Source organism: Rhinolophus ferrumequinum, chromosome 16 (assembly GCF_004115265.2).
Source record: "Rhinolophus ferrumequinum isolate MPI-CBG mRhiFer1 chromosome 16, mRhiFer1_v1.p, whole genome shotgun sequence".
NCBI classification, from domain to species: Eukaryota; Metazoa; Chordata; class Mammalia; order Chiroptera; family Rhinolophidae; genus Rhinolophus; species Rhinolophus ferrumequinum.
Window position 1 is genome coordinate 12989903 of NC_046299.1, and position 22213 is coordinate 13012115.

At 35.4% G+C, this 22213-nt stretch overlaps 1 protein-coding gene across 1 annotated transcript in view; it reads right to left on the bottom strand.

Annotated features, from left to right (window-relative positions):
• The window catches only part of ATRNL1 (attractin like 1), a 573257-nt gene that overhangs the window by 422837 nt on the left and 128207 nt on the right, over positions 1 to 22213 (bottom strand). Inside the window, exons 18-19 of the mRNA XM_033131140.1 lie at positions 14452 to 14670; positions 53 to 190 (exon numbers count right to left, since the gene is read on the bottom strand). Coding sequence (XP_032987031.1) covers positions 53 to 190; positions 14452 to 14670 — 357 coding nt within the window. The remainder of the gene's footprint in view (positions 1 to 52; positions 191 to 14451; positions 14671 to 22213) is intronic.

Genomic DNA, 22213 nt, shown 5'->3' on the forward strand with positions numbered 1-22213 from the left:
CTGCAGGGGGAAAACAAAAACACTTAAGTAAAAGAAAAGAAAAGATAATTACCTGTACACTGTCCTCCATTGGTTGGATCTCCATAATATCCTGGCATGCAGTCTTGACACTGCTTTCCTGTGGTAAGATTTTTACACTGTTCGCACACATTATTATTGATGCAAGTGCTATGTCCATTACACTGGCAAGCTAAAGAAAATAATAAAAAAAAAAATTTACAAATATATACAACAATACCAATTATAACAAATATCAAGACAAAGAACTGAACTGATTTTAAAAATCTGAATGGTAGCAAAGTCCAAAAGACATTTCCCAAGTTGTTTTAATGTCTAACATATGTGTCTCAAAATATTAATGCAGGATAATACATACAGTAAATTCTGTATTGAAATGCTGCCTTACACTCTGTAAAATGTAGGGGTTAGAGATAAATTTGAATATAAAAGTTATAGCTAAGGAGGGAATACTTTTTAACATATTCCTTAAAGATTCATGTGAATATCGTGTCTATTAAGTTACATAAACACAAGAGTGAATAATACAGATTTGATAAAGAATGCTAAAATTCATCTTAATTATATTCACACATAATAACAAAGGATCAATAAATATAGAAAATTGTGTGGCAATAGGTCCTTACTTCAAGAAACTACATTAGTATAAAAAGAAAAAAATAGAACTTTTAAATTAATTTGCATAAATATTTATCTTCTCTGGGCAGGAAAAGCTTCGAGGCTTAATTGAAATTCCATGTGATTGTGAACTAACAGAATCAGATTTAAAGCATGAGTTTTTTGTGTCTTCAGAATGAGTTTAATACGTTTTTATATTAATATTACAACAGAATCCAAAAATTTCAGATGAGAGATAAAGTTCCCATATGAAAGCTCGTGCCTTTAGTGCCTATTTACATCATAATATTGACTTAGTTTTCTACGCTTATCTGAACATCATCCTCATTGTCCCCTTCATAATCATTTTCATCCTTATTACAACTCAGCTGGCATTTAACTGAGCTCTCACACTAGCCAGGAAAGCCAATGTTAAGGCGATTCCAGTTGTTTTTGTCACTGGCATCTATTTTGAATGGTCAGTTTATATATAGCATCAGTTTTAAAATATTGCAAATACCACCCCCTTGCCATATAGCATACTAGATGGTATACATGAATTATACATGAATTTATTTAATCGTTCACTCCTCACAACAATTCTATGTGGAAGGTACTATTTCTAGGACCATTTCTAAGACGAGGAAGGCTAGGTTAAGCAACGACCCAAAGTCACACAGCTTATCAATGGCAGAAACAAATGCATAATCAGGATGTATGAATAAAAAAAAAAAAAACAGACATTAAATCCCATACCACTTGTGTGTGGAAAATTTGAAAGTGATAGGAAAAATCCCAAGAGACTAACATAAGGTCAACATCAGTTAACATCCAATTGTGGAGAAATAAACCCACATAAAGAGTGAAAATCAAATACCAATATCTTACAGAAATTTTCAGAGGCACACTCTGTTGTAACATAGCATAGAAATGACATGGCATCATCATGGAAAAATGTTAAATACTCTTCATCACCCTTTTTATGCAATTGAGAAATGTAGTTTTCAAACTTCTATTATCATATATTACATTATGAAACAGCTAGGAGAAAATTTAATATCAAAGGAAAATGTTCATAATAAATTAAGTGAAATGAGGATACAGAACATTATGTTTAAAATGATTACAATTTTGTTTTTAAATATATAAATATGCCTATGGAAAAGTTAATGACGGTTATCTTAGTTTAGCAAAATTTTTCTGCACCATCAATTTCCTATAATACATTCACATTACTTTTATAATAAGAAATAATAATGTTAACTTTAACTTTTGAACACTGTGCTTAAAAGTTTAAGGTCTTGTTTCAAGAAAATTTTATGTGAAACCAATAAGGTTAATTCACTCAAGTAAAAACAAAATTTATTGAGTGCTCACTACATGTAAAGCATTACCTGAAAAATTCAAAATGAGAGATGGGTTACTTTAAGTATTTGATGAAATTCCTGGTTACATTTTTCCATCAGAAAAACAAATGCTTTAACTACTGAATAAGATGGTGAAATTTATCAATCACATTTAACATCCTCCTCACAGATTACCACTGAAATAATAAGAAAACTTGTCAACAGCCACAAGAACTTGGGTGTGGTGACAACTACACAAATAAAACTGGAAAGTAGTAACCTACAACACTTCCGGAAATGAAAACAGGACCCCTGGCTTAATGCCACTCAACTGTTGCTTTCTGAAAGTGAGAAGTTCAGAAGGCAGAGCTGGGAAATGCAGCAATCAAGAAGCGTGTATCACACACAGTTGTGTGATATGTGTACCACTACACCGCTGCTGGCAAGTGTGATACAGGAAAGGCTCACATTTCATGTCGTGAATATACCACACAGAAAGCTGGTATAATGTAGACTTAACTGTAAGCAAAATTTCCAGCCAAGAGTAGAATGGTCATTGTCACAGCTTGTAACTGATACAGTAGCAATGGCAAAGGAGAAAGCATGTCACAGAAAGTAAGACCCAGGCACAGCGGCTGTATCAAACGAACAAGAAAAGCACACACTGGGAATGCTGTGATTCTGTTTTATTCCCCACCGCTATCGGGTGGGATCGACAGGTCATGTCAACTTGTACCTTGTACTTCTCCCAGGATACTTACTTGAAAGGTTCTAATAATAACCTGGCTATGGAACATGGATAAAAACTAAAGAGAAGCCATCCTTACTGTTTTGTTTAAATTTTAAAACCTGCCCATGTGGCTCCTCATTTACGGACACACGACAAAAAAAAAAAAAAAAAAAAAAAAAAACATAATGAAAAACTCACCATTTGATAGGCAAATAAAGTACATATTTTGAAAATTATGAGCTCTCTAAAACAGATGTAAACCATTTAAAAATATCTGCTTGATATTCTCAAAAAAATTCAAAACTATATATACGCAGAAAAGCAAGGCTAAAATTTATCCCCCCAAAATTTTCAATACATAGCCTACCTTAAAAGAAAAGGCAATTATTATTGCTAGAAATAAAGCAGGAATTCAAATTAATGTTAAAGAGAAGTTTGAGCTTCTGACAGAATTTGACTATACATGGGGTAGACAATCAAAAGCTAAGAAGTATGGGTTTTAAAACTCAGCAGGACCAGGAGATACAATCTCTGGCATACTCTACCAAGGGAACTAAACTGAACCATATTCACAAAGTTTGAAGCCTTCAATTGTAGCCCTTACCTGTAAAAAAGGTACTAAATTGCACCACCAGCCGAAATAAACAGAAAAGAAATCTTAAGTCACTATGTATCTGGATGAAAGAAAAAAGTCACTTGTGAGAAATTAAAGCCTGTACCAAGCATATGTGTTTGGTTGAAATTCATACCAACCACATGGTGGAAAAACCCCAACATCAAATATTAATGTGAAACCTGTTCTATAAAAGGATTATAAAGAAACATTATAAACAAATCTATGCCAATAAATGAAATAACCTAGATGAAAGAAGACAAAGTCGTAGAAAGTCACTACCTACCAAAACTGACTCAAGAAGAAATAGAAAATACGACTAGGCTATACCAATAAAGAGATTTAGTTAATAACCAACAAAGTGCCAGAAAAGTATAGCCCAAGATCAGCTGGCTAACTCTTGAATTCTACCAAATGGTCAAAGAATAAGAATCACCAATTATTCAAAAGTACTTCTAAATCACAGAAGCAAAGGAGAGTCTTCCTAACTCAATCTGTGAGGTTAATATTAACCTAATACAAAACCAAACAAAGTCATCACAAGAAAATAAGATGACAGACTAATATCTCTTATGATTATAGGTGCAAAATCCTCAACAAATTACTAGCAAACTGAATCCACAAGCACATAAAAAGGATTATACACTATGACTAAGTGGAATTTATCCCAGGAATGCAAGATTGTTTAAACATGAAAATCAATAAAATAATACAGCATACTAATAGAGAAAGGGGGGGATCCCACATGAAAGAAAGGGAAAAAACACCCACATAATAACCTCAATAGATAGAAAATTCTAAAATAGGAATAAAAGGGAATTGTCTCAACTTGATAAATGACAAGTATCAAAAATTCATAGCTAACATCATAATTAATGGTGAAAGAATGAAAACTTTCCTTTTAAGATTGGAAACAAGACAAAAATGTTCTCTCTTGTGACTTCTATTCAAGATTGTACTGGAGGTTCTGGACAGGGCAATTAGGCAAGAAAAAGAAATGAAAGGCATCCGGATTAAAAAAGAAAATGGAAAACTAACTCTATTTGCAGATGACATGATCTTACTTATAGAAAACTCTAAAGAATCCACAAAAAATTATTTGAGCTAAAAAATGAGTTCAGAAATGTTGTAGGATAAAAGATCAATTAGTATAGAGAAATCCACTTTATTATATTTCTATATACTTACAATGAACAATCCAAAAATGAAATTAAGAAAACAATTACATTTACAATAGCGTCAGAAAGAATTAAGTACTTAGAAACACATTTAACCAAAGAAATGCAAGACATGTACGCATATTGTGAAAGCTATAAAACATTGGTGAAATAAATTAATGTAAAGATATTATGTATTCATGGACTGGAAGACTTAATATTATTAAGATAATAATTCATTCCAATTGATCTACAAATTGAATGCAGTATCTATCAAATACCAACAGATCTTTTCATAGGCATAGACAAGCAGATCTAAAATTCATATGGAATTACAAAGGACCCAGACTAGCCAAAACAATCTTGAAAAAGAAAAGCAAAGTTGAAAAACTGGCACTTTCCAATTTCAAAAGCTACTACAAAATTACAGAAATCAAAGCAGTGTGGTATTGGCATACAGATAAACATATACTAGATCACTGAACTAGAATTAGGTCCAGAAATAATCCCATGCATCTATGGTCAATTGATTTTCAACAAGGGTAAAAAATCATTAAGTAGGGAACACGTAGTCTTTTCAGCAAATGGTGCTGGGGTAACTTGATATCCACATGCAAAAGAATGAATTTGGACCCATATATCACACCTATGTAACAGTTAACTAAATATGGATCAAAGATCTAAATGCAAGACCTAAAATTTTAAAAATGTTAGAAGAAAATATAGATGTAAATCTTCATGATTTTGGATTAAGTAACGGTTTCTGACATATGACACCAAAAGCACAAACCACCAACAGTAAAAAATAGATATACTGGACATCATCAAAAAGCCTTTGTGCCTCAAAGAACACTGCCAAGTAAGTGAAGAGACAACCCACAGTATAGAAGAAAATATTTGAGAATATTATCTCTGATAAGGTCTTATACCCAGAATACATAAATAACTCTTAAAATTCTACAATTAAAAAAATACATAAATGAACAAAGGATTTGAAGATATTTTCAAAAGAAAATATATGAACAGCTAATAAGCACAAGAAAGGAGCATTATTAGTCATAAGGAAAAGGCAAATCAAAACCACCGTGAGCTGCTTCACACCCACTAGGAAGGCAATAATCAAAATGATAGACAATAACCAGTGTTGGACATTATGGGGTAATTAAACCCTCATACACTGCTGGTGGTAATGTAAAATGGTAGCTCTGGAAAATCATCTAGCAATTCCTCAAAAGGTTAAATATAGATTTATTGTATGACTACTAATTCCATTCCTAGGCACAGACCAAAATCAACAAATAAACAAAACAATTCCACACAAAAACTTACAAAAAATGTTCATAGCTACATTATTCATAATAGCAAAAAAAGTAGAAATAAGCCAGAGATCCATCAACTGATGAATGTATAAACATGTGGAATGCAACTGAATATTATTCAGTTATAAAAATAAGGAAAGGACTGATATATGCTATAATATGGATGAACTTTAAAAACTTATGCTAAATGAAAGAAGCCAGACACAAAAGGAAACATATTATAAGGTTGCATTTAGATGAAATGTTCAGAATAAACAAATCCACAGAGAAAGAAAGTAAATTAGTGGTTTTCACATGCTAGGGGAAGCAAAAATAGGTACCGACTGTTAAAGGGTATGAGATTTTGTTTGGGGGCAATTAAAATGTTCTGGAAGTATATAATTATGATAGTAGCACAGCTACTGATTATATTAAAACCACTGAATTGTACACTTTAAAATGGTAGATTTCAGGCAACATGAGTTATGTCAATAAACAAACAAACAGAATTAATGAGATGAGCTGAAAAATAATTTGCACAAATTTTGCCATCTATGTACCAGTATGTACAACATTCATATTGTTACTTTCTCCTTGCTGTCAACAAAAAGTGGGACTTTTCCCACCCTTTGAACATGGGGTGGCATCTACTGTCTCAGAACAATAGAATGCAGAAGAAGTGATGGTATAGAAATCCTGGCTTAGGCCTCAAGAGCCATCCATACTCTGCTCCCTTCTTCTTGGAATTGCACTCTGAGAATACCGTGTATAGAAGCCCAGTCTATATACTGGAGGGTGATAAGCCAAGTGCAGCAGAAAAGAGTCATTTGCAGCTGAAGACCCCTAGACCAACCAGCCAGCTCACAGCACCAGAAGTGTGTGAAGCAGCTGAGACACTCTAAAACCAGTCAAGCTGCCAAATAACAGCAGCTACATGAGAAAAAAACAGGAGACACTAGCAGAAAAGCCCAGCAGGATTCAGCAAAAATAGATGATGCAGAATCATGAATAAAACCCCTTTAGTACTTTAATAGTGAGCTTAGGGTGCTATGTTCAATAGTAAGAAATAAATGAAACACAGATTTAAGAGAAAATTGGAAACATCTAAAGAAAAAATTAGTGAACTGAAATACAGATCAAAGGAGATGCAGAATATAAAATATAGAGAAGACTAAGAAAAATTAGGGACACAGTAAAAAAGCCTAACATAAGTGAAGCAAACTCCAAGAAATAGAGGACAGAGTGACACAATGAGCAGATACAATATTTGGAGAGATAATGGCAGAAAACTTTACAAAAATGATGCAAAACCAAGCTACAGAATAAGCCATACAGTTCACAGGCACAATTTAAAAAGTAAAACTGATACTTAAGTACATCATATTAAAATTACTGACATCCAAAAACTATGGGGGGAAAATCTATTTAAAAAAGTCAGAGGGAGGAAAAAGACATACTGCTTTCAAAAGATAAACAATAAAACTGATAGAGAAATTCTTAAGAGAATAACAGGAAACTAAAAGAAAAGGAAAGTACAACTTTAAATTACTGAAAAGTGTATCTGTCAACTTAGAATGGTATTTCCAGTAAAAATATCCTTCAAATCTGAAGACACACAAATACATAATAAAAACGTTTTTCAGATATAAGAAAGCTATGATAATTTAATGCTACAATGGAAAAACACAATATTTAAGTTAAAGTTCACCAAGCTAAAGTGATATTAGAGCAGAAGGAAATTCAGTTCTATAGGAAAATATGAAGATCACAGGAAATGGTCAATCTATGGGTAAATAAAAAAAGATTTTTTTTCTTATCATGATTTCTTTATAAGAAAATTGTTTAAAGCAAAAATAATAATGTATTGTGTGGTTAATAACATACGTAGAAGTAAAATATATGGCAATAATTATACAAAGGACAGGAAGGGAGCAAACGGAATTACACTATTGTAATATTCTTACCTTATACATGAAGTAGTATAATATTGATTCAAGGTAGACTGTGATAAGATAAAGATGACTATTACAATCACTACAGCAGTCACTAAAAAAAACACAAAAGAGGTATAGCTAAAAATCCAATGAAAGTGATTAAAAATGGACTTAAAAAACACTCAATTAATCCAAAAAAGGCAAAAGGAGGAACAAACAACAGAGGGGAAAAATAAAGGAAAATTCTTAAACAAATACCACAATGGTAGGACGTAAACTCAATAATACCAATATTACATTAAATCTTAATTGACTAAAACTCTGATAAAAGACAGAGACTGTCAAACTAGATTTTAAAAGAAAAAAAAAGCAAGACCTATACACTATTTACAAGAGATTAACTATAAATAAAAACACACACATAGACGACTTCCACTTCTGCCCACAAAGCATTAACCACTCTGATAATTGACTTCTAATGGTAAACAACAAGAAAACTAAAGAAAACATATGAAACAACCACTTTCAGATATAATAGGCAGCTCAGGGATGGCATGCCAGAGAGAAGGAAAACAAAATATGACTGCTTGCTACCTGAAGGCAGATATGAGGGTGCATCCCAGGGAGGGAAACCCAAAGGCCAGAAATGTCACTTAGTTGAGGAAACAAAGATCAAAGTTCAGGGAGGCCGTGGTGGCTAGAATTTGTGGAGCAAAACAGTACGGAAGAGAGAGCTGCATACAGCCATCTACAGAGATGAATCTCTGACTGAACAATGAATTGAACACATTTTGAAACTCCACAAAGCTGGAGAAAGAACCAGCAGAAAACAGTAAGTCAAACAATGCCAGGGTCTCACTGAAGACTGGGAACAGTTTGTATTCCCACTAGTCAAACTGGGGAGACCTCAGAATGCAATGAGCATTGTATAGAGACCACAAAAAGGAAGTAACATAACTGCATGCCAGAATAAAGTTCAACATACTTAATAAAAAAAATAAATCAAATCATAAACTACAAAAATTCACAATGTTCAAGATACTATCAAAATTAAACAAGCTAGAAAATTTGATCCATAATCAGTCAAAAAATGTATCAATAGAAACAAAGAAATGGCACACAGATGGAATGAGTAGAGAAGGATTTTTAAAACAGCTATTAAAAAATTCTCCATATACTCAAAAATACAGAGAAAAAGAGAAACGGAAATTATAAAATGACTAAAATACCACTTCTAAAAATGAAAAATAAAATATGCAAAATGAAAAATGAATTCAATGGGGAAGAAATAGTCTTTTCAACAATGATACTGCAACATCTAGATACTTGCAAAAGAATTAAGTCCCTATCTCACCCCACGTACGAAAAGCAACTAAAACAGATCAAAGACTTAAATGTAAGAGCTAAAGCTATTAAACTCTTAAAAGAAAATATAGGCATAAATATTTGGGATCTGGGCAAAATATAAGGTTTCACAGGAATGACACAATAGCTCAAAAAACAATGGAAAAAAAATAGGACATCATCAAAATTTAAAACTTTCGTGATTCAAAGGACACTATCAAGAAAATAAAGACAACTCACAGAATGGGAGAAAATATTTGCAAATCAATTTTTGATAAGGGACTTGTATTCAGAATATATAAAGAACTATTACAGTTCAACAATAAAAAGTCAAATACCCCAATTCAACTGGCCAAGAATCTAACAGACATGTCTCCAAAGAAGACATACAAATGGCCAATAAGCACTCGAAAAGATGCTCAACATCATTAGTCCAATAAATTATATATCAAAACCACAATGGCATACCACTTCACACCCACCAGGATGACTATAATCAAAGTATGTGATTGGCAAGGATGGAGGGTAACTGGGAACCCTCACGTACTGCTAGTGGGAATGTAAAACAATGCAGCAGCTTTGAAACATTGTGGCAGTTCCTCAAAAGGTTAAACATAATTACCATTTGACCCAGATATTCCGTGCTCAAGGTAATGAAAATATGTCCACACATAAACTTGTACATGAATGTTCGCAGAAGCATTATTCAAAAAGCCAAAAGTTGCAAACACCCAAATGTCCATCAAGTGATGAATGGATAAACAATATGAGGTATATTCTTATAATGGAACATTATTTGGTAATAAAAATGAAGTGAAGTAATGTTACATGCAAAACATAGATAAACCTTGAAAACATTATGCAATGTGAAAGAAGCCAGTCACAAAAGACCGTGATTGTATTATTGAATTTACAAAAAATGTCCAGAATAGGTGAACCATATAGGTAGAAAGATTAGTGGTTGTCTACGGCTGACAACGATAGGTGGGGGTTTAACATGCAGTGACTGCTAATAAACGTTAAGATTTCTTTGGGAATGATAAAAATGTTTTTAAATTGATTGTGGTGACAGTTGCATAATTCCATGTAAATACTAAAAACCACTGAGTTGTACATGTTAAATGGGTCAATTGTACGGTGTGATGGTTAGTCTTATGTCAATGAAGCTAGGTTGTAGTACCTAGTTATTTAATCAAACACTGATGGTCTTCTCTTGAGTGCAGTATGGAGCTGTACGTATGACGAGATTATCACTTTGATGATTCGGTATGTTACATGGTACAGTTGAGTTTAAGGAAGGGATGGACCCAATCAGGTGATCCCTTACAAGGAACTGGTATCTACTTGAAGAAAGAGATTAAGAGTGTGAGAGATCCATTCAAGGTTTTGAGAGTCTACAACGCTAGATGAACCTTTGTATGTGGGCGAGAAGGTGAGCCTTCTTGAGAAGCTGAAGTGGTCACTGGCTAACAGCCAACTAGAAAACAGGCACCACAGTCCTACAGCTGCAAGGAACTAAACCACGAGCAATCTGAATGAGCTTGGAAGCAGATTCTTCTCCAGAGCTTCTGAACAAAAACTCAGCCTGACTGACACCTGGATTTCAGCCTTTGGGACCTGAAGCAGAGAAGCCAGCCAGGCCATGCCACAACACGTGACATACTGTGAGCTATAAATGGGTATTATTTAAGCCTCTAAATTTGTGGTGATTTTTTCTGCTACAATAGAAAACTAATAAACAAAAACTCATAGACACACATAATAGTTCAGTGGTTACCAGAGGGTAAGGGGTGGGGGGTGGTAGATGAGGGTAAACGGGGTCAAATATATGGTGATGGAAGAAGAACTGACTCTGGGTGGTGAACACACAATGTGATATATTGATGATGTATTACAGAATTACATACTTGAAAGCTATGTAATTTTACTAACCATTGTCACCCCAATAAATTTTATTTTAAAAAAAATAAAGGAAAGAAAAATACTACATTCTCCAAAATAAAGCAGTGAGAGAAAAACAAACTGGTATAATGCCAGCTACACAAATCAAAGTAGAAAGTGGTAACCTCATATAGTATCTCTGGAAATGAAGAGAGGATCTTTGTCATACACCACTAAATCATGTATTTTGAAAGTCTGTTATTAGGTGAAAATATTTAGGAATGTTAAGTCTTTTTGATGAATTCAACCATTTATCTTTTTAAAGTGAACCTTTTTATTCCAGGTAATATTTTTTGCTCTGAAAAGTATTCATCTAATATTAGATTAGCTAATTCAACTTTCGCTTGATTTGTGTTAGCATAGTGTATCTGTTTCCATTCTTCCACTTTTAAAATGTGTCTTTTTATTTTAAATGGGTTTCTTATAGGCAGCCTATAGTTGGGTCTTGCTTTTTTAGCTAATATGAAAATGTCAGCCTTTTTGTTGGGGAGATTAGATCATTCACATTTAGCACAATTGTTGAAATGACTGACATTAAATCTATCATATTTGTCCCATCCGTTCTGTATTCCTCTTTTTCTCTTATCCTGCCTTCTTTTGAATTAATTATTATCTCATTTTACCTGTTTTCTTGGCTTATTGGCAATAGATCTCTGTGTTATTTTTGGAGTGTCAAAGAATTTGTGATATATGCTAAAACCACCACAGTAGTTAATAAATATTTTTGAGGGAGATATTTGGAAGCTACAGAAATATCCTTTTTCACCTGAAAGTTTTACTCACTAATTTCAACATTCTGAAGTAGATTATTCTTACAGCCAATTATTATTGTGGGGTTCTAACAGTGATTTTTTTTTATTTTCTTCATTCCTTCTACATTTATTATTTGGAATTTTTCTATAAGGAATATTTGTCTGTTCTCGCCCATTTGCTATTTATTCAATCACTAAATCAGTATGGAATCATGGATGTGTATTTTATACTTTGGGTTACAATCCCAAATTTTTTGCCCACATGTGATGTATTGAGAACTCTTCTAGGTTGGCTATGCATCGCTTTGACATGTTCTCATATTTTTCTTTCCTCTTTTTTATTTTTATTTTTTTTATAGCACTTTCTGGCACTAAACAATGCTCCAGGCTCATCTTGTATTCTCCCTGCCTTAGCCCTAGAATCGACCGCTTCATTGGAAAACAGTATTTAGAAACCAAGACATGGGCACTGGATGTACTCATTGTTACTGGGGCATCATGGCTTCTAGGCCCTCTGTGCAAACGGAGGTAGGATATATGTATATATACTAACTTATGCACATACCTATATTCACATATGTACATGAATTCATGCTCTTATCTCAGACCCTAACCCAACACCACAAGATTCTCTGTAGTCTTCACTCCTTGCTTATTTTTAACTTCCTTCTCTGACCTGGCTCACAGTAAACACCATATTTACTTATTTGTCCAAACCCAGTAAACATACCAAGTATTATTAGAATTATTAACTTGTACTACGTGTGAGAAATAAATTTGCTAACCAGAATACAGTACTTAGGTATAGTTCTTTTCCTTTACCATTACAGTATCCCGTCAAAACACTATTTTCCAGTACGTACTTAGGTCAGTTCCTTTTTCGGTGGTGGGGGCTAGGGAGAGGGACGAGGTTATGGCATTTGTAATACAGTTAAATTTACTTGTCACAGTTTACACTGAATCTTTCCATCCAGGGATCCCCCGATATCCTGATTGAGTTTTTGTTTTTTTAATTTGCATTCAGCAAAGTTCATTCTTTGAGGTACACAATATGGGTTTTGACAACCACAGAGTCATATGCCAACTACCACAGGATCATAAAGAACCGTTTCATCACCTCAGAAACATTCCACTGTGAGGCCCCCTTGAAGTCAATCCCTACCTTTACTACATCTAGCAAATAACTGATCTGTTTTCCATCCTCATAGTTTTGCCTGTTCCATATTGCTTTACAAATGAAACAATACAACCTGAAACCTTTGGGTCTGGCTTGTTTCACGAAGCAAATGCATAAAAGGTTCAGGCACGGTGTGTGAATCGACAATTTGTCCCTTTTTTGTTTTCATGAATTTCAAAGTTACGTAGCAGGTATTGTTCCACATTGCGCCCCATTCCCTAGGCCCATCTGGTTTCGATGCACCACATTGTCAGTGCCACACCTAAAGCAAGTTCTGCCGTATCGCTTCACTTTTCCACAGCAGAAATTTCGCTGGTGCCAGGGAAAGCTATTAATCAGACTTACAGGCATAGCTCAGAAATATACCCCAGAGGCATCAGTCAACCAATAGGGATGAGAGTCGGTACGTAGCTCCCTCGCCCTCCCAGGCCCTCTGAGGAGCATTCCACATGGTTGTTCACTGGTTCCTCGTGGGTCTGAGTCCATATTTCCCAGGATAGTAGCCAGTGTAAAATGCACATGTTACTGGTTTTCTCCCTTCTTTGAAAGTCTCTGTTACCTCAATTCTCAATTGTGCTTCCTAGGTTCACCTCCAAATAAACCATCTCACCCAGTCCTGTGTAGGCTGCTATTGCTTCTAGAATACTCTTTCCCCAGATGTCCCCAGGATTCACTCCCTCATCTGCATGAGGTGTTTATTCATTGTCACTTCTCAGTGAGAATTTCTCTTACCACTCTATTTTAAATTGCAAGCCTATTCTCCCTTCTTTGCCTCATTGTTTCAATAACACTTATCACCATCTAACTTCATTTATGTATGTGTATGTGTAATTAATTTTACAATTTCAATTAAAATACAAGCTCCACGAATGGAATCATTTTAGTCTAATCTGTTAATTGTTGTATCTCTAGCATCTAAAATACTCCTTGGCACATGGTAGGCACTCAACAAAATATATATTGAATAAATTACATTTTCAAGAAGGTTGATTTTATTCTGTATAAAAACAGAATTCCTATGGGAGGGAAACCTAAAAACTACTGACCTTCAAAACTGAATGGTAGTGAACACCAATGGCAGCTTTCAAAATGAGGCCAGTTCACTCCACCACAGACAGAGAGCACAATCCCATACTTAGCATGACGTTTGACACAATCATTGGAGCAGCCTTTCAATTCTAAGATATAATGATACTATAAACAATAAAAGACTACACTATGGGGTGAAAACTAGGCACGAAGCCAATATTTCTTCCTCTTAACAGGTGACATGAAACCAAATCTAATAATCGTAACACTATGCATCTGGTTAGCCTATTGAATGATTCCAAACAGAATACTATCTATACAACAGAGATGGATGTAAGGAAGAATACTTTTTTATCTTTGAATTTCGAGTCTCATTTTCATTGTTATCTTTCTTCTGAATCTTTATTTGAAGCAAGGAAAAATCATTCTGGGTTTTGAAATTGTTCGAAAAACAATTTGATTGAAGAACTGAATTGTTTGAAAAAGTGAAATTGCTTTCATCACATTTTTCTTACCTGGACACTGGATAAAGGACCACTCATAGTTCTTTTCTTTAGGACAAAGACCGGGGTCAAGAACCATCTCATTACTGTGCATTCCAACAAGCTTCATTGGCCCCCGTGAAGATCCCTCAATGCAGTGCCCTCTTCCTGTATTACTAGGATCATTGCACCATCCACATCCAGGCTGTTCCAAACATTGTCCACAGGTTCTCAATCCAGAACAATTTTGAGCTGTGTAACAGAAACATTAACAAATATGTCATTTGACTTCATATTCAAAAAGAATTGTAAGCTAATAGAAAAATAAATATGATCCTAAAAAAAAGACTGCAAAAGGTCATCTATAGTTTATTTAAATATTTTTATAATAATGCATAAGAGACAGCCACTACTTAAAGCAAATAAAACATACATCATGGACAAAGAGGAGATAAATGGACATACTTGAAGATTAAAAAGGTGCAGAGACCATGACATGGAGGAAAATGAAGCCAGCTCTTAAAGACCCCTGAACTTTGTCACTATTGGGACCTTTGGGGAGCTGGCCCAGGGGCCTCCAGCCCACGTTTATCATCACTGTCTGTGACGTAGAGCCATGTTAGTGTTCTGGTTGTGCCCAGAGAGGCCGTTCAAGGACAAACTCTGCATCTGCCTGCGAACGTCCAGTGTAAGTGACGCCTATCCATCCCCTGAGATGGCTGAGCCCCATTAGGACTGCCTCTCATGGACAATGCTCTTTCCAAGGGTCCCAGATGCCAGCATTTGGCTATCCTGTGATGAGTAAATTCAATCCCACCCAAAGAGCCAAACTGAATGGGAATGTGAGAACCAGATACTCCGCCTCATCAGGGAACCCGCGGTGGCAGCCCTCTCTGACTTTCAGGACTACAGAATACCACTCCAAGACTCACTCAGTGAAACTCCACATTTCTTGTTTAATTGCTGTATAACCTATGACCCTCGACAAAGCCTATCAATACTGTGATGCTTTTGCTAAGGATGAAGACATTATAGTCTGCTACCATATTTACAGTAGTTCCTATGTCATGTTTTGAATTTTTTATTCAAAATCAGAGCATCCTATATTGGGCTGAGCTTTCTTTAATTACTGTTACTGATTGTTTTGCTAGGACACACACACTTTGTCTTGGAACTTATTTATCCACAGAAGTAGTGATATAGGGAAAAGATATCATGAATAATATCTACCAGAAATAATAATATCTATTATTTTTTCCTAGAGGAAAAAAATAGTAGATTTCTGGCAGACTCAATTTCATCATTATGGTGGTATTAACTTATTTGCCACACAGTGTTTTAATACTCCTGGGAACAAAGATACCCCTCCGATTATTGCAAACAAGATGGCACAAGTATCTCAGTGACCATCAGGAACTCAGTGCAGAGGACTGCGCAGGGCTAGTAGGATACTGGATTCAAGAATTCATCCTATGATGAATTCACACTATGATTCACACTATGATTCATTATTATGACGTTTTTACATGCTAAGCATTTCAGAGACTGAATGTCAGAAGGTAGAAAATGAGCGCCGTCTCCTATTTTTCTTTAATATTAAATTTAAAAAAGAAGAGTCACTGAACACAAGTGACTAAAATGAACCTTGTAGAAAACTCATTCATTAGCATTTAATGCTGACTCAAAAACCGACAGACTCTTGCTTTGTTTTTTGTTTTTTCCTTTTTCCTACAGGAAACAATAAAAGGAAAGCTTTTATAGGCTGTGCTATTTTTCTTCAGTCAAGGATAGGATAGAGACTATTTATGAACTACACGTAATTAGAACAATCATTTATTCTATTTTTATTTATTTATTTTTGGCTTTTTGAAAGTTTAAGTTGTAAAATATTCAATATGGTTTTTGAAATGTGTAAGAATTTGAAAAATCAATCTGTAAGAAATTATTATGTCATCAAATGATGACTAAGGACTTGCAGTTTCCAGCCAGCAGATAAGGAGCTTGTAAGTCACCACTCCAACCAAACAAAACGAAAAATGCAACACAGACTGAAAATCAACAACTCTTCTAAGATCCCTCAGAGAAGTGAGGTTCCAGGGCAAACCACTGCCCCCAAAATTCGAGAGACAGACAAGAGGTTACAGAAAATCATAATTTATCAGAGTAGGAACCAGTGCCAGGGAAAGAAAACCTGAACTGTAATTGAACAACTGCTGGGACAACTCACTATGGAGAATTCTGAGTTTAAATCTCCAGGGAGACCCAGTCTTAGGAGGACCCCACACCCCTGTGAGTTTTCCCTCCAGATGCTCTACCAGGTCCTCACCTCAGTGAGCATCAGAGAAAAAGCCCCTTGTGCTTCCAGCAGAGGGGAGAAGAAAAGAAACCATTTGTAAATATGCCACGGCATTCTGTTCTTAATAAAGTCTGGAGAAACTATTCAACGGAGCCTAAATTGCTGGGATTTTATCAGAGCCTAACTGACCTGGTTAAAGGGAAATAGCCAACACTAGCTTGGGTGGGGGAAGAGAAATACATAACCTCCAGCTGCCTCCAGCCATCCTATCCCACCTAAGAGGAAAACTAAGCTGAGAAGCACTAGTGAGGTTCACAGGATGGGGCACAGGCTCACCGGAAGACTGAGACCTACTCCCCGAGCTGTGAACTACTTCCCCTCCGCCCACACAGTACCACTACATTACAAGGGCAATTTACAGCAGTTCCTTGTCCATAATCATATCTGGCTATCAAGAAAAAAATTATAAGGCATACCAAAGGCAAAAAACACAAACTGAAGAGAATGAACTAGCATCAGACCAGACATGACAGGGATACTGGAATTACAAGACCGGGAATTTAAAACAACAATGATTAATATGCCAAAGGCTCTGATGGATAAAGCAGACAGCAGGCAAGAACAGATGGGCAATGTAAGCGAAACTACCTGTAAGAAAATCCAGATGACCCTGGTTTGGTGATAATGTCTAGTGACAATGCCAAAGGCACAATCCATGAAAGAAAGAACTGATAAACTGAACTTTGTTATAATTTAAATTTAAATATTCTGCTCCGCAAAATACACTGTCAAGAGAATGAAAAGAGAAGACATAGACTGGAAATAAATATTTGGAAGAGACACATGTGATAAAAGACTGTTAACCAAAATATATGAAGAACTCTTAAAACTCAATGTAAGAAAACACACGACCCAATTTAAAAAATTGACAAAAGACCTGAGCAGATATCTCACCAAAAAAACAAAGATATACATATGGCAAGGATGAAAAGTAGCTCCACATCATATGTCATTAGGGAATTGCAAACTAAAACAACAAGATACCACTATACACCTATTAGAATGGCCAAAATCCAAAACACTGACAACACCAAATGCTGGTACTTGGTATTTGAAGCAACAGGAACTCTCATTCCTTGCTGTGAAAATGCAAAATATAGCAACTTTGAAAGACAGTTTGGTGGTTTCTTATAAAACTAAGCATACTTTACCATATCATCTGACAATCGCATTCCTTGATACCCAAATAAACCAAAAATGTATGTCCACACAAAAACCTGCACATGGATGTTTATAGCAGCTTTATTCATAATTGCCCAAACTTGGGAGCAACCAAGATGTCCTTTAGTAGGTGAATAAATAAACTGTGGTGCATCCAGACAATGGAATATTATTCAGCTCTAAAAATAAATAAGCTATCAAGTCATGAAAAGACATAGAGGAAATGTAAATGCTTATTATTAAGTAAAAGATGCCAATCTGAAAAGCTTATATACTGTTTGATTCCAACTATATGATATTCTGAAAAAGGCAAAATTACAGAGAGTAAAAATATTAGTGTTTGCGAGGAATTAGGATAAAGTGAGAGACGAATAGGCAGAACACAAAGGATTTTTAGGGCCGTGAAACTACTCTGTATGATAGATACTATAACGATGTACACCTGCCATCACATGGCATGGATCATGGACACATGATACATTTGTCAAACCCCACAGAATGTTCCACACCAAGAGTTAACCTTAATGTAAACTGTGGACTTTGGGCAATGATGATATGTCAATGCAGATTTATCAAGTGTAACAAGGTACCACTTTGGTATCTGGGGATGTTGATAATGGGGGAAGTTGTGTATATGTGGGGACAGAGAATATCTGAGAAATATGTACTTTCCTCTCAATATTGCTGTGAACCTAACACTGCTCTAAAAAATAAAGCTTAATATTAAAAAAAGTTTACCTTCCCTAACTGCCAAAAAAAAAATGTTTAAATTGAGCATGTACATAATCCTGTAAAATATTGAAAGCAATATATATTTATGTGAAATATACTAGTATATTGTAATGTTTCTTATTCCATTTTGATCAGATCAATTTAATTGCATTTTTATTTGCATTTTTATAAATTAAGAACTAATCTTTTATTATTGCTTTAAATAATCCCCTTGAAATTCATTTTTACAAATAGAGTATCCATTAATTATTAATAATTCCAGTTATTAACAAAGCTTTCCTAGAAACCATTAGGCAAAATTTGTCTTAAAATATATTTTTCTTCAATTTGTGAATTTCAAGCATCAGTATCATAATATTATAACTGGAAAATAGTAAAAAATATTGAAAAATCCATATTTGTTTCTCATTTGCAAAGAAAAATTTCCTTCAAGTTCCATTTACCACAAAACCACAAATGATCGTTAAAACAACTTTCAAAAAGCAACATGAAGTCCAGACCATTTTATTTGTAATACGGCTTTATTTATAACTATCAGAATGTTTTTAAAAACTTAACTATTGTCAAATATTTAGTGAATAACTAGACACGTGTAGTAGAAAATGATGATGTAAATCTATTACATATAATTCATACTAAAAAGACATCAAGTTAAAGGCAAAAGCATGAAAAAACCATTGTGGAGAAACTGACTTCTTTCAAGCAGTAACACTCAACCACTTTTAGCAGTTGGATTTTAAGCAATGATATCATCATCATTCCTAGTCCCTACTTTATTACCTGACATTTTCTCACTGCTGAATAAATATTTGTTAGTTAAAAACATGAAAAAGAATTAAACAGAAGAGAGACGAAGTTTGTTTTTCACAAGGAGGGGATCACTGCCGGGGAAATACTACTTCTAGAAGGTACAAGGTCTCCCTGAGGTAAAAGCACATGCCCGTCTTTCCCACAAGGATGCACAAGTCACATAATTTTAAAAGGTATGGGACAAAATAACTGTTATTGGACATCATCAGCAGAAATGAGCTATATTGATAGCGATGGGAAAGACAAATGTGATAATAGACATAAGAGTGAATGAAAAGACCTATGGAAAAGAAAAATCCAGCAGACTAGACTAACTACTCGAGGTACAAATTGTAGACGGAGAAAATAAAGCTGCTACAACAATCAAGAAGCAAAAGATCAAAAACAGGAGACACAAAAGCGGAGTAAGAACTGACCTACACACGCCTGACAACCCCTCTAGCAGTGGTTGTCATGATTTAGTTCATCAGCGGTAAAAATGCCATCCATACCTGGGTTTAAACAGTTAATCACATTTAATTTACCTTCCAAAAACTGCAGTTAAAATTTTTATAACAGAATTACAAGGTGCTCAAAATTCCCTTTAAAGAGAAAAAAGCCCCAAATTAAAAAATCCACACAAAAAGGAAAAAATATCTGGATTGTAGCAGAGATGAAAAGTACAAGTGACTATAAGAGATACTGAGATACATCTAGAAAGTCCAATAACTATTTACTGTTTTTGACTCTTTACTCTTTTTGAAAATATTAAACAGAAAAAAAACCAATAGTCTAAGACATTAAATAACATTTTTAACAGGTGAAGAAACACTTTTCAGATTGAAAGACAATGAGAATCAATTTTTAAAATCCACATCAATTACGGGAAAACTGAATTTAAACAAACTGCAAAAATTTGAATGCCAAGGATAAAGATAAAAAATTTTTAAACTCTCAAAGTAAAGAAAAAAACACAAATGTTCCACAAAGATATGAAAATGAAATTAGCATGCGAATTCTCATCCACAACACCCAATGTCAGAAGTTCTGAGGAAAGAATTATTTAGAACTCCACATTCCAGCCATTGTATCATTCAAGTGAACATGAAAAATACGTTCTCAGACATGGAAAGTCTCAAAAAGTTTACCAGCCACAAATTTATCTAGAAAGAACTACTGAAAACTTCTCCAAAAGATGAACAAATAAGAAAAAAGGAATGGAGTAAAAGAAAGATTTGTGAGCAGAGAAGACAACTAGACTTAAGTCGAAATAATTTTTAGAAAGTTCTTAAGAGTATTAAAGCTTGGAGATTTTCCAAGCTCTTTTTTCCCTACCTTTAGCCTCTTTTATTGTAAAATACAATATACATACAGAGAAGTACATAAATTACCATATGGAATACAACATTTATGGTAAATAAAGACTCCACACCTGCACCCAGCCTGGAAGGGGAGCATTGCCTCCCGTCCCCTTTCCCTAATCAGCACCCCGATCATTTCCCAGCAGTATCCACTGACATTTATAAGAATAACTTGGCCTTACTCTGTAGTTTCACCACCTAACTATTCGTTGCTAAAAAATATAATGTAGCTTTGACTACTTTTGAACTTTATGTAAATAATCTTATAATATGTAACCTTCTGTGTCTGGCTTCTTTCATGAACCTTGATGTTTGTGGCGAGACCAATACAACGTGAGGCAGGAGAGCCTGGGCACTGTCTCAACCCCCCACAAGTCTCCAGTACTGGTATTCACTCTCCCAGGCAGCTGGTTCCTAGTCAAAAGGTGTTTTCTGTGCCAACAAGGTCATCTTACACCTGCAACTACCTCACTGTCACATACTTGATCAGATACATCAGCATTCCTTATCAAAGTTCCTAAAAAGTGATAGCACAGGGAGCTTAACCTAAGACACATCCAGCCATGCCCATCTCAGGAACACCTCTCACCTGATGCCAAGAGTCTGGGGGAACAAATGTATGTCACAGCCAACAGCCTGGAAGTTCTAACCTGCATTGTAACACTTACTGCTTTGTCTCAGTCCTCAAGCCACACTGGTGCCCAGTAAGAAATCAATATGGGTTTGGCGGGGTCCCTAGGGCTAAAAGACACCCTCCCTGGGCAGGATGCAAGGTCTGGAAAAGGCAGTGAGTCTCGGCCCACACTGTCTTCAGCACATGGCTACCTCTAAATGAGGTCACTCCTCCAAGCAAAAAGGGCTGATAACTGACTGGGTGACCGTGTTGGCTGAAGGCACTGGATCCCAGGAGTAAGCCTCAAAACGGTAGATTCACCACCAAAAGGATCTCAGCACTATGAAGCTGCTCTTAGAGGAAGCAGCTCTCCCTCTCAGAAGAAAACCAGGAGAGCTCAGAAGAATGGAAGGAAGAGTGGATGGCAAACACTGCATGTTCCTTAGGAGAGGTATCTGTTCCTCATCACAGTCATGTTGCCAGTGGCTGCTCCTATGGGAGGAATGCCAGGGAGCCAATGGCTCATGAGAAAACCCAGAGCAAGCTGTGCTGTGGCCCACACTACCAGGAAAGCTGCGAGTGGCTGCTTCCAGGACAGATGGCACCGCTAGCAAGAAGCTAACTGACACCAGTAGCTTCTAAATTCTCCCAAGTAAGGGCTGCTATACATGGTCTCAAATTCCTACAAGGCCACCAGTGCTATCAGTAACATGATGCAGTTTTCTTGGCAGTGGCACCCTGATGCAACTTGTCTTTGCGAGAAAACTCTCTCTCCAAACCACA